At 40.3% G+C, this 14,192-nt stretch overlaps 1 protein-coding gene across 1 annotated transcript; it reads left to right on the top strand.

The window, feature by feature from the left end:
- Positions 1 to 8,073: 8,073 nt before the first annotated feature.
- On the top strand, positions 8,074 to 12,773 carry LOC122866116 (T-box-containing protein TBX6L-like). The gene is made up of 9 exons (XM_044175337.1): positions 8,074 to 8,242; positions 8,740 to 8,887; positions 9,115 to 9,217; positions 9,923 to 10,087; positions 10,186 to 10,332; positions 10,427 to 10,503; positions 10,808 to 10,881; positions 11,040 to 11,253; positions 11,397 to 12,773. Exons 1-9 carry the CDS (start codon positions 8,089 to 8,091, stop codon positions 11,590 to 11,592), a joined length of 1,278 nt encoding a protein of 425 aa, XP_044031272.1. The 5' UTR covers positions 8,074 to 8,088; the 3' UTR covers positions 11,593 to 12,773.
- The last annotated feature ends 1,419 nt before the right edge of the window (positions 12,774 to 14,192 follow it).

Here is a 14,192-nt window from a genome sequence, read left to right as displayed (position 1 = left end):
AAACTCACATATAGTTTTTGTTGATAGAGACATCATACTATATGATGATATGATAAATACTGTATGTGCAGCTTCACTAGAAACAGCACTGTCCTTTACTGCAATCTTTTTGCAAGAGGGAAATTAAAAAAAAATAAACACCACAAATTGACACCTTACTTTACAGTTACATTAAACACTGAGATAATGTCCTGATCATTCACAGGCACAAATACAGTACTGTGTGTGTCTATGCAGGTGTTTGTGTGGATGTTTGTTGGTTTCTTCTACCCAAAGGCTGAGGATGAACCCCCACCAAAATAATGCAGACCCAAACCTTCATTCTGTTTTGAGGTAAAATAAAGTTTAAAAGGTCACTCAGTCACTATTTCTGCCAACAGCAGCAGTTTTCCTTCCCTCCTCTTGACACACTCGAGTGGTATTAATTAACTTGTGTGGCTCAGCAGCCGCCAGGAGAGCACCTGCACCCACAGGCAAATGCAGCAGGGATGGGTGACTTTCTAGCTGTGTGTCCTCTTTGGTAAGATACCATTAATGGACCAGTTAGGTGTGTTTAATTTAATAATATTGGAATGTTATTGAAAATAGAAAGTTATTATTTTAAAAATACAATTTCACTAAATATGCAAAAATAATGTCATCATACATTGGGCTTCGATTGGAACCAATCAATCACTTTGTAACTAAAATATCCAGGAGTGGAGGAGCTGCTTGCTAAGCTGAGAACTTGCAGTGGGATGGTTTACAGGCAGAGAGCGTACAGTGAGAGGAGAAACAAATGGACAGAGAGTGACAGATTAATAGAGAGATACACAGTTTAGAAACAGGGACACTGGGAAACTGGCAGCCAGAGAACAAAACCACCAATAAACATAGAAAAAGACAAACAGATGTAGAGATAGAACAAAAATGAAATGTCATCTCCACAGAGACAGTGGCAAAGATAAAGAAGCAATTTAGCAGTAAGTACATAAGGAAAGAGGAGGAAACCGTATCTGTTCATACAGTCTGTTAAAGGACAATTCTGCGGGTTTTATTTTGATAGTTTTGACGATAATTTCCATTGTTTATGATACCAATATACTCACCAAAGTAACTGTTCAGATCTGGGTACATTAAGGTCCGATGAGATGATCAGAAATCATAATCAAGCCGTTTAGCCAGATTATCTAAACCATTTCATTTGGAGGTGAAACTCGAAGTGAGCACCTCCAAAATGTTGTCTCTCATTGCACAGGAAAACTGTGTGCAACAAAAACTATGGCAAGTCGGAAAGTCAAAGTTGAAGCAGGAAGTTGGTTGGAAATTGTGATGGATGCTTCCAACGGACAGACTGGGTAATACTTTTACCATCAGCCTTTGTTTTCTCTACATCTGACTGCTCATGTTTCTTACCCCGTCTGACTTCTTTTTAGTGACGCTGCCACGTTCACAGATCTCAGCAAACGAATCATTTTTGAAACCATGAAAATACAACCCAAGTTGTATTAAACAGAATTATGCTTTTAAATAGCAATTTTCTAAATAGAAGTCTGACTGAGAGCACTGTGTCAAAACCAAAGGTCCTCCTGTTCAGACAGACGCCAGTTGTCAGACCTATGACAAGATGCTACTACCAGAAAAGGGCAACGTGAAATCGATCAACTCTGTATATGAGTTTGGTTTGTGTGTGTGTGTGAGAGAGAGAGAGAGCTTACCTCAGACAGAGGAGGTTAGTGCTCTGCAGTGATATGAATTCTGAACCATGCTCTCTATCAGACACTCTCACACTCTCTTTGTACCGCTGGTAGCTTGGCTAACCCCACACAGACACATGCATATGATTATTTCTGTCTGTGTGTGTGTGTCGGTTTTTGGCTTTCAGGATGGCCCTCCAATCCATAGAGTGGGGGGTGGTGGTCATGGGGGAGAGCAGCAGCTGTTGTTGTGGCTGTCCATTTTGCATTTCGCCTGTCCTCACGCGCACATCAAAGAGCTCGGAGCAGGACCCCTGAAGCTGGCACAGGTGCAGAATACACAACACAGACCTCCAAGCGCCTGACAAGGCACGGCGTTTGAGCTGTGGGAGGCGCTGCAAAGAGATGGGATGCCAGAGTAGGTGCAGCAGCCCAATTGTAGGAAATGGAGAAAGTTGTAAAGGTGAAACCTCTTTGGATTTCCCATGGATACAGTACATAAAATCCAGGTATAAATGCACATGGAATATTCCACTATTCAACTCTCTTACACGCTCTGCAAGCATGACTGCAAGCATGACTGAGTCACAGTACCTGCATGTGCATTACAAATAAGTAAATGCATTTAAATATGGGAGATACTGCTGGCCGGACACGGATCCTTTTCTTTAACCGGAAATGACACCCGAAGGACTCTGAACCTATTATCAGTGGCAGGGTTAGCCTGAAGTGAACCACACTGAAGCTGAAATGTTCTCTGCTGGAGCATGTGACATGGGGTGGCTTGAGAGGATGTGGTATAAGATGTTAACTGTGAGATCTGTTGTGGTGGCAAACAGCTTAGCACTGCTCTCTAAACATGTATCTGAATGTTCAGCAACTGTATTTTTCATCACTTACTCAGATAATGTAAGTTAGGGGAAGATAGGTGTTTGTGATCTGGGGAATTGCCCACAGGAGGCAACCATCATCATGAGTGGAAGCAAAGTATGGCTTAGCCTCTAATGTAATTCTAAGCAATGAAATCAAACCTGCTGTAGTATACAGATCTTGTTGGAACTGTGCTGCCCTCTGCTGGTGATAAAATATAACACGTTGATAAATCAGCAGGATGATGAGCTTTGTAAAAGTGGAGACTGAGTCTGTGAGGTCAGATCAAGCATGAGCCTACTAATTTAATTTACTTAAAGGAAGAAATACAGTGTGTACTGTCTTTTTTTTAATCGTATCACTTATTATTACTGACAACAGGAACTGAAAACATGCATTGTTAGAACTGTCTCAACTTAGCCCTGTCCAATGATCAATTAGAGACATATCTGCTTAGAGCAGCCCTTTCGGTGATTCTGTAATACAGCTCTTCAGATTTCACCTGAGCCAAGTGAAGCGGTGTTGGTAGCAGAAGTATCTGCAGGGGTCTCAGCTCTGATCTTTTCAGGTGTCTCGTTAAATATTTCTGCAGGCTTCTGTTCAGAGGCTTCCCATGGGTCTTCCTTAGATCCTCTGTCAGTTTTTTATTAGATCTATAGCCACTTGAGTTTCTGACCAGTCAGAACATTTTATTATTGATAAATATACTGAATTCTACTTCAGAACTTCTGAAACAAACGTATTTAAAGCTCTACGTTCTGTATCCTTACTTTGAGGGCCTCCTCTCTTTATTATTGTCTTTTTCCCAGATGAAGAAATGTCCTTTCAATTTTCTTCAACCTTTTTATGTTTAGCTGCCCCTGCCAGTCTCAAGAGGGTTTTTTTGTGCTCTCTCTCATGGGCTTCTTCCTCGTCTTTCATCCCTTTCTCTTCTGCCTTCTCTTTCTCTTTGCCCTTCTTACTTCTCTGTCTTGCCCTTTTTCCTGTCTTCTAATTTTTCAGTTTAATCGTGTCATTAATTTCTCTCTTCCCTCTCTTTTCATCAATTCCTTTTCAATTTCCTTTAATTTGTCACGCTTTTCACGCTAAAAGTTGAAGAGTCATTCTTCCCTTTGCATGAAAATCTTTCCCTCCTCCTTTGAGTTTTAAGATGTCCTTGATTAGACCTTTACAGCACTTACAGTATATTTACTTGCCTCGCTCTTAGTATTTCTATTTTGAAATATGACTTTGTCCTCCTTCTGAATTTTTACAAATTGTTAAATCTTCCACATATCAGTGTAGGTTTCAGGATTATTATTAACATGTTGAATACACAAGACAAAGTACGAGGCTTAGGCACAACGGCTTACAATACAGTATAATCGAAAAAGTACAACACCGTCAAAGGGGATGTTCTGAATATTGTTTGTCTTTGAATTTGGATTTAGAAACATGAAATTTAATGTAATAGAACATAGAAATTACTCTCAAGTCAATCTCAGGAAACCCAAACATCATATTTTACCACAAAAGTGAGAATTAATAGTGTAATTTGCAACCTTCATGCTTTTCTTTGTTAGTTGTTAGATGATCAGTGCTGGAATACATTTCAGTCATCATGCCCCTGACAAAACACCTCGAAAATATGCAGGGTAGAAACTGAATAAATTATGTCTTTATCCCTTGTATAATTGAGTACTTATTTGGCAATTGCATGACCTTCCTCCTAATATTATTTTTGCTCTGGTAAAATAGCATTATGTGTTGTTGAAGCTCCTTCACAAAGAGTACTCTGCGTTATTATATTAGGTGCAGAAAAGCTCATTTTCCCAACTGCATATGTCAGCATGCTCAGCAGACCAGGGAATTGTGCTCTGCAGAAAGTGCAGTTTCTCCTGAAGGCATTTTAAAAATCCCTCTGTAATGTGTTTGAACATGTTTATATTGTTCAAGATTGAGTGTGTATAGGCTGAAAAGTGTTTTTTTCAATTTTTGTGTATCATCATGTTAGTTTTAGCACTGCTACTGTGTTCCACTGTATTATGTTATCTCATATCTATGATATATATTACATATGTATGTTACATAAACATATATATAATTTATACATATTTTGAATTTTATATGTATATTTTTTTCACATGATGCTTGATTATATTTATTATTCGTACATACTAATCTATATATAAATATGAATCTATATAGAAATATTAATTCCAAACTTACTGCATTTACTATGCTACTTTGATCTGGAATATCAGAAAACTGCACTATTGGTTTCGCACGTATATTTACGCTCACTGGTTTACATATATACAAGAACTTGTGTACTAGCTGTGTGACCTTGATGTTTTTGTCATCTGTATACATATATTTCCCTCCTAAGTTTGATTTGGTCTTTTCAGGGCACTGTTAATGGACAACTGTTGAGGCTGAAGACTGAATTGCATTGGGGGTATTACTGATGACGATTCGTCAATTTTGTACAAGCGCAGACAACAACACAAGGCAAATATATCTATACTGAAAAAAAAATGTGAGTAAGGGAGAAATGCATCATTAGTTCACAGCTATTTGAGTTTTTAAGGAGATATCCAGTAGGTGGCAGTATTGGCAAATAAGAGCTTTAGTGAAACTTTGTTGTAGTTTCTAAACATTTCCTCTTAAATCTACAGTTGTAGGACAATTGTGAACATTAATATACCACAGATGTGTGATAGCTTATCGTAAAGCTATAGTATATTATCCTACATACTGTATCTATCGTAGGAATCCTTATGACATTAATTGGAGCAACTTTGCTTTAATGGTACAATGTAGCTTCTCCATTTTCTCATGATCTTTGTCCTACTTAGATCAATTATCAGCTTTGTATCTTAGGTTGACGCTGGGGTTGTGGGTGTTGTTTGCAAGATGCTGGAGGAGGTTGTTTTTGAAGGAATGAAAATGTTATGAATTCCCCCCACACACACACAAACACACAAACACACACCTCTCTTTCCCTAGAAATGAAATGTCTTGCTTGGGAATAGCTTTCAATTTTTGAAGAAGGAGAAATGATTATTCTTCCCACCTACTCAGTCACCCACTTCATCCAAGAGAGCACAGAGCCACGTCTCCGCACCACCACCACCGGGGTCATGCACTGCATCTTCCAGCTGCAGCTTAGACTAACTTTTCGAAACTGTAGAAACCACAACATTTCCTGTGCCATGAGATATTTTTACTGCAGCAGAACTGATGCATTACAGAAACAAGACAAACAAATCAAATGTAATGTAGGACAAATGCTACTGACAACGAGCTGTATCATTTACTCTGCACATCACTGGATGAAACTGTGACGCCAATGACCTCAAATCCAGTGTAAAACGTTGACATTTGCATTCCCTTTTACAGCACTGCCCAATCATGCTAAAACACCATCAGCAGAAGCAGATGTTAGCGATATCTTTTTCTACATGAACTTGGACATGGACTTTGTAGCATGGTTGCACAGGTGACACATGCCGCGGGCAGGAACAGACTGAATTCCATCTTCAAGTCTGAAGTTGATTCAAGCAGAGGAGAAATGTTTTAACATGCCTGGAGAGGAAAAGGCCTCGTAAAGGCTGCGAGCCGCTCTCTCTGAGAGTGCTGTCAAATCAGGAGAGGTGGATCTTTCTGCTTGAGTAAATAATATGATGATACTGTACAGTATGTACATCATCAAACACAACTTTCTCAATATACACACTCTAACACTCTTGACAGAGAGTGCATACAGAGCAGCAAAGGGCAAAAGCAAAGGGGGATGAAGCAACAAACAAATCTCAAATGTCTGACCTCAAACATTTTTGATGCATGATCCTGGTGAATCTGTGAGTGCTCAGAACAATTCAGCTGAAAATTTTGAATTGAAGACTCTCACGTGAACTTCTTGTTTCCTTTATGTGACCATATGGACATTTTGGCTCATCAGCTAAGTGCCACTCTGGTTTGTGCAAAAACCACTCTGTTGTAGCCCTTGGGCAAAAATGAACACTTCTTTTCTGGCTCGAACCCCTAAGAGAGTATGTGCACGCCATATAAACAGAGTTTGGGCATCTGGTTTGGTGTCTGTTGCACTTTAAAACCAAAATATGCATACTGAATTCTGTCTTAAAAGCATATTTATTTAAAAATTAATTTGTTTTATAGCTTGGTTAACCATTGTCCTACCACCAACTTACTTATCTTGAAGTAAGTAAACAAACAGATACTTCCATTTGTCTAGAGTTGTAACCCCTTGTCTAGTTTTTGTTCCTTGTTTCCTTAAGTAGCTTTAAGGTTGCAAAATTCCACTCTGCCTGACAGTATCATATATATAGCTATATATAGCTTGTTCCAACTCTTCATTGAAGCTATATGATGTTTACTCTAACGGAAATATTCAAACACTACAATTCTATGTTGTTCTATGGCTGCAGCAAATGAAAATATTCAGGATGTTTTCTGCATCATTTTATACACATTTCCCCAAAATTCAGCCTGACATATTTGGTATCTTTGGAAACTTTGAGACCTCCACTGGAACTTAAAATGAAGTTCTGTGAGTTTGAACAAACTTGTTGAGATTAAGACAGTTTCACGGATGAAATTCATGTAGGATTATATTCATTGGGTTTTAAATTTTTAACTTTGTCCTCTAAAGTCCTTCCTCCCATCAGTCGTTCATGTGAACGGGCTGCTAACTGCTGGCTCCATCAGAGGCTCTGCTTTCCTCCCAGGTACTGGAGGTGGCACAAAGGGGTGGGGGGTGAGGGGCTGGGGGCAGGGCCAAATGGCCTCATGGGATTAGCAGCATTGTCTGCTATATTCAGAGCCATACCCCGACTCCAATCACCTGTGTAATCTCCCGACTTGTTCTCAATACACAACCAAAGGTGCCAGGAAAGCTGCCCCCCCCCCCCCCCCCCCCCCGGAACTTTGAAATTCTGCTCACTGTCCTTCAACTTGGACTGAAGGAGTGGACTTTTATACATTTCAGGCCTTGTACATAGTGTATGACTGGCATTTTGAGCACTACTAGATTCATCACAATCAGGTCTCAGGTTATTATCAGATTATCAGGTAGCCATTGTTGGGATTGTTTCTGAGTGCCTAAAAGTCTGTTCAAAGGTCACTCATAACAACAACAACCAGGCAGAACAAAGACGGACACACTAAGGTATTAGGTATGTTTATGTTCCAATTTAGTGGATTATTCTTCATATCTCTATAAAGATAAACTTTAAACTTTCATGACAACTTTTGCACAGTTGTCCATCTGTGATCAAAAACTACCAAAATGGTAAGAATGAAATACTTTGCAGGTCTATATGTATAAAGAGAGACTTTCACCCCAACATACCAGTATTGAAATGGCTCATGTACAAGTCACTGAACAAAAGGACACCAACATCTACATCTACCATCTGCATACAGTCCAATAGTATGGCAGCTTTACAACTAGACCTCAACATCAGGTAATATTCTCACCTGCCCCCTCAGTCTGCTCTGACTACACCCCTTTGGCTGTTTAGACCCCACCCTTTCTGTGATGACCAATCAAGTTCAAGGCTCAGACTTTTCAAGGATAGAGACCCCTGATGTATTTGACCTCAGTGTTAGAACTCCCAAAGCGACACTTTGTCTCAAGACTTCTGCGTTGGAGGTGACAACAGGAGGACACAGCAACATGCAACACATTTCTGGTAAGTTTTATTTACATCTAACTATGTTGTATGAGCATGCATGTGCAATGTGACACTGGACCTCTTTATGATAAAAGAGGGAGATATGTATTGTAATGACTTGTTCATTTTGGGCTGTAGGTACACAGTCACAAATGTTAGATTGCGATGCAAGAAGTATAAAGGAGTTGTTAATTTGCCTTATTTCTGATTACTTTCTACCACAAAAAACACATTTCTTCAAGTGCATGAGAAATTGTGCAAGTAAAGTAATTAATATTTAATTGATCTGAAGAGCAATAGTGAGAGTAAAATTAGGATGTGCAAAACTACCCCAGCCTTTTATCTCAGTGTAAAACATTATAAGTGGAGCTGTTCACAGAGAGACATGATCTCCAGTTCTGCATGCTTTGTGAGAATATATTTCCCCTTTTAATACTCTTATAAACTCCAGACTGCAATAAACCAGCAATATGTTGTGATTTTGCAGAACTATTTACATGTGTGTTTCTCCACAGACTCCAAATCAAATCTAAGCATGTCCAGGTCCCCTCCAGCAGCTGACTCATATCAGCAGGGCTGCATCAGGATGACCCTGGAGAACGCCGATCTCTGGAAGTCCTTTCACAGCATCGGAACAGAGATGATTATAACAAAGCATGGAAGGTAACAACGGCGTCACAGTCAGTCAGCTACTGAATTAAGACTTAATGCATATTCTTGTTTCCAGGGTATTTCTCTGCTTTATGAAAAGACCAGTAGTGCTTTGTATAATTTATTGCATAGACCAAAACCTACAAGAAATTGACTGTGCTAAGGTTGCAGATCAGTGATTATGTTTGCAAAAACATATACACCATTCACTGACTTTTGACTTTGTGCATTTGTTTCAGGAGAATGTTTCCACACTGCAGCATCAGCCTATCTGGGCTCCAACCTTTTGCCAATTATGTCATCATGGTGGATATGGTTCCTGTAGACAACTTCAAATATAAGGTAAATGCATATAAAACACACACTGAGTATTGTATTAATTGTTACATTCCTTTGGGGTTCAGACACATGTTCATTTATTATGAAGCTTTTCAGTTTCTTGATTGTCATTGTTTTCCACATTTTGTTTGGTTTGCTGGGGACTAAAAGCAACAGACTGCAGTATGTTAACTCAGCAGTCTGCAGCCAAACATTGGCCTGCCCACTCTGGGCCGTTCACCCCTGCATATCAAAGCCTTTCATTGCTTCCTGTTTGTGCACTCTCGGCTGGAGGCCCAATCAATTAGCATCCCTCCTTATTCACAATCAGTGAATGAGGAGCAGTCAGCCAGCCATCCATACATTCAATGGCTCCTACATCAACTGCTGTGGCCCATTTGGTCACAGATATTGCTTTTAGCACACACTTGAAAACAACGATGTGCATAAAAAAGGGAATGTACTGCAGGAGTGCATTCAGAGACTTTTTTGGTGGTGGTGAATTTGTAGAAAGAGTGTTTTTTAGCAAATGTGACCAGAAAGATAGAAACATGTACATTGTAACACAGTGTAATAGCTCTGCAACAAAGCCTGCCAACTAGGGAGTTTTCATGCACCACTGCTCTCTTACATTGCATCAGCATTATGAAGACTTCTGATTAATCTGACATGTCCTCAGGTCTCACACTTGGTAACCTTTCCTCCCTCCCCTCCCCGAATTCTCTGTAGTGGAAAAAGGAGCAGTGGGAGGTCGCGGGGAAGGCAGAGCCCCAGCCCCCGTGTCGGACATACATGCACCCGGACTCCCCTGCCCCGGGAAGTCACTGGATGAAGCAGTCGTTGTCTTTTCTCAAGATGAAGCTCACCAACAACACCTTGGACCAGCACGGCCATGTAAGACACCATCTTACATACAAATGATTATGTCTGTGCTGTTTTAGTTCATTTTACTCGATGTGTGTTTTGCTCACTCTGCTCTTTGCACCCATCAGATCATCCTGCACTCCATGCATCGCTACTACCCCAGGTTCCATGTCACCCAGGCAGACAGTCCTTACGCTGTCCGCTGGGGCCCATTTCAGACCTTCTCCTACCCAGAGATGACCTTCACCGCAGTGACCGCTTACCAAAACCCAAAGGTATAAACTTGTACAGTAGTAGTTTTTAGTGTTTGATTGAAACAAAACACTGCACCAACCAACAGTTTGACAACTATCTTGTCTTTTTTTTAAGATCACCAAATTGAAGATTGATCACAACCCTTTCGCTAAAGGATTCAGGGAGGGAGGCACCCATTCCCACAGTAAAAGGTAGGAATTACATTTTTAACCTGGATTGAATTTGTTGCAGGGTAGTCGAGAGCAGTTCTGAGCTACTTTACCAGCTACTTAGAATGAAACAAAGTAATTACTGGACATTTTTCTTTCTTAAACTCTGTGCATCTTTAAATTATATTTGTTAATATGAAATGACTTAGACATTTGTAATCTGAAGCTGAAACATTGCGTTATGCTTTTTTGCTATTGTTTTAGGCCAATATAAACACAAACAGTGAAAAATTAAATCTGAACAGGCAGAAAAGTGTAAAGAAAATTCTTTGAATGTTTTTCTTAGGTGTCGTTCGAATAGAAGTCCCCCTGCAAAAAGAGCCACACTGGACAGGAAAGCTCTTTGCAACAGTCCTCCAGGTGAGTTTTTGTCAAGTTTTTACTTATACAGCTTGTATGAAGTCATACTACACCAACAGATAAAATCCTGGTGGCATGAAAAGGTATTCCTTTAAATCAATGTGCCAATGTCTTTACACTTCTATGAGATCCTATAAAACATTGTATTTCCCTCTCAGGCCTGCAGAGGATGCCCTGCACCTCTCAGTCAGTGCAGGCGGGGAAGAATCAGGCCTCCGCACAGCAGTCATTGAAGGGGGGACACCTTTCAGCCTGGGCTCTGGAGCAGGACCCATCTGAGAGTCCGCATGCTGAGCTCCTGGAGCTGCACGAGTACAATTACAGCTGTGAAGAACAGATGGTGCCTGCATCCGTGGCATACCAGCCCTACAGGTATGATTTAAGTTATCCAGGATGAGATCAAACCCAGCACTTCCATGCACTTCACACCTGTATAACCTCGGAGACTCCTTGACTGCTTAAAGATACACGGGCAGTAAGCAGTGATGATGACAATGACATTTTCTTTTCTCCAGATCTGCGGAGTACACCAGATTTCCTTTGCCTTCCAATGACGTAGATGCAGCGCACACCCCCGTCCACCCTCCACCTCATCCACTTGTCACAGCTGAACACAACACCCAACAACATGGCTACTACCACCATCCCCACCACCACAGCCATACGACGGATTGGAGCCAGTACCCGCTCTTCTCCTACTCCTGTTGGTGAACTTAGACCCTTGTCACTGGTGACATCATTGATGCAGGATAAAGGAATGCTGTGGGCCTGCAACTGACAGTCCACTCCAGTAGTCTGTGTTAAAAGTGTATAATTGTGTATAACGTTTCATGTATTTCCAAGAGCTTGAATTCTATGTGGGTGTCACTGGACAAAAATTGTATTCACCTAGAGTGGAGATTCATGTTTTCCTGTCTTTTTATATTCTTTATCACACACATGCTACTTCAGTTTGAGCATGCACGGTTGTCTATGTTAAAGTTGATACAGTATGTGTTTTTAGACACAGTATATACAGTATATTGTGCTGTATCCAGTCAGCTGGGAAATAAGTGTGAAATTGAATCTGCAGGTGTGATGAATAGATACCCATCCTCTTATATTGATGATGTGCTCATCTATGGCAGACAGCTGGAATTGCTTAAAACACAATATAATATAAAAATGACTGAATAGAATGCATAACAAAATGTACTTTTACTCAACATCAAACTGTGAAAAAATATATAGTTTTAGAGCCATATCAGATAAGTCATATTGTGTCAGAATCAGTACCTGCATCAAAAAAGTGACAAAATTGTATATTGGTGTTTAGATGCGGAGGAAGGTTTTATCACAATAAAATGGAGATAAACAACAATGAGTAAACATTCAAGAATGCTTTTAAGTATTTTGATTAGAATTAAGGACATACCGCTAATCTGATTTTTAGATGGCTGTGCTGAAGAAATTTGAATGTGGTAGCACTAGAGGAAAAGTAATTAGTCATTAGGGTACATTTTCTGGGGATCATGAATGTGTGTTAAAAATTTCATGGTAATCCATCAGATAGTTGTTGAGATATTTCAGTCTGGACCAAAGTGGTGAACCGACCAATCACCCAACATTGCCATCTACAGAGCAGTGCCGCTAGTGTGGGTAAAAAATTGGATAATTGATTCATATTGACCTGCCATGGTGCAACCATAGTTCCTGTTCCCACCAACAACACATAGATAATACAGCTCGCTACTCTACAGCACACTTTCAAATGAATCCAAAAAAGGCATAATGTACTGGAAACTACACTTTCTGTGGGATCATGACCCTGCTATCAAATGTCACAAGAACACCTTTAAGCGCAAGCGTTACACAACAGCATATTTAGGGGCGAGAAGGATGGAGCAATGAGAGACTGTCCTAGAGCAGTGAGTCTGACCTGATAAAGTGATGACAGACAGCTAGTGTAGAATTACCATCATAGTCTGGCATAGTTTCCCCAGCAGAAGGCAGGAACGTCTGTGCTGTAAATGTTTTACGAGAGAGAGAGAGAGAGAGAGAGAGAGAGGGAAGCCATATCTGGGACATTTATAAAGCTTCAGGGAGCACACACGACATTTTCTAGAGCACATCAAATTATGTGTTTTTGTGTAATACACCTTTTTAACATCACTGTAAAAAAACTACATACAGGGAGGCAAAATCTTGAATGGTACCAAACCTGGAGCAGATATGGTTTCAGTCACTGTGTTTCTAAAGGACACTTCATTAACACCGGACATGCTGGCTTACAGGATGGTCGTTTTAACCTCCAGGTCTTACTGAGGCAGCCTGGGTCATCTGGGTCACCCACATAGCTCATCCTGGATTCCTCTCTCCTCGCTATAAAACGAATTATAGACCACAGATGGGGTCAATTAGCATGCTCAAGTTATAATTCCAGCACCGAAGGGTATGCGAGCATTTAGTAAAGGCTTTTACCAGAGTCAACCAGCATTCTTGAGTTCTGTTCTATACCTACACAATATCGAGGCAGAGGTAATTTAAAATATCTGAAGAAAAAAATGCCAGTTTAAGCAAAAAAAAAAAAAGGAAAAAAAAGAGAAAACTGTCTTTTAACAATCTGCTGGACAAGGCACAAAAGGCTTATTAAATTAGAGGGACTGAGATATCTGACTGGCAGTTCCTAGAGTAAGGTGAGGGGATGACATACAAGCTATTTCAAGCCTGACTGTCAATTACAATGCTGGTTAATTCATGGGCTTACATTTTGTCCATCATGAGTACTTAATGATGGATAAAACACTAGGGGCACAATCACACTGGGTCAATGACAAAATTGATGTAAACCTAAAAAAGGCAGCGTGCAGACCAACGTAAAGCAATGACGTTAGACTTCAGGTTCACTGGCACAATTTTTATGAACGTTATGATCAACTTGTTTACCTTAAAAAATTAATTATAGTTGTCTTTTTTATGGAAATCATTTATCTTCATATTATTAGACAGCAAAGATTCACTGTACATTCACCTCTGTGGGCCAAATAGTCTACAGCATGGCAGCTGCCATCACAGCTAGTTTGAGGGCGGTGGCGGTAATGGACTGTAGGAAGCCCTTCATCAACTGCGCCACACATCCATTTACAAAAACACACACACTGACATACACTGTGCCCCGAGGAGAGGTCAGACTCAGCTAAGTTTGATTCATTTTGTTCATTCTCACTGCAGCCAGCGCCTATCACAGTTCAGGGGAATAAATCGAACAGCTTTAATGGCAGTTTAACCTGGCACATACACACAAAGCACAAGGCATCCGGAGGTAAAGGCTG

Source organism: Siniperca chuatsi, linkage group LG18, assembly GCF_020085105.1.
Source record: "Siniperca chuatsi isolate FFG_IHB_CAS linkage group LG18, ASM2008510v1, whole genome shotgun sequence".
Lineage (NCBI taxonomy): Eukaryota > Metazoa > Chordata > Actinopteri > Centrarchiformes > Sinipercidae > Siniperca > Siniperca chuatsi.
Note: the sequence above shows the minus strand (reverse complement) of the source record. Positions and strands in the feature narration are given on the sequence as shown.

What these genes read in the sequence shown, in the direction of transcription:
- LOC122866116 (XM_044175337.1), top strand. Translation starts at nt 8,089, where the DNA reads ATGACCAATCAAGTTCAAGGCTCAGACTTTTCAAGGATAGAGACCCCT. An exon ending in TAGACAACTTCAAATATAAG is followed by an intron (nt 9,218 to 9,922) that starts GTAAATGCATAT and finishes AATTCTCTGTAG; the next exon opens with TGGAAAAAGGAGCAGTGGGA. An exon ending in CCGCTTACCAAAACCCAAAG is followed by an intron (nt 10,333 to 10,426) that starts GTATAAACTTGT and finishes CTTTTTTTTAAG; the next exon opens with ATCACCAAATTGAAGATTGA.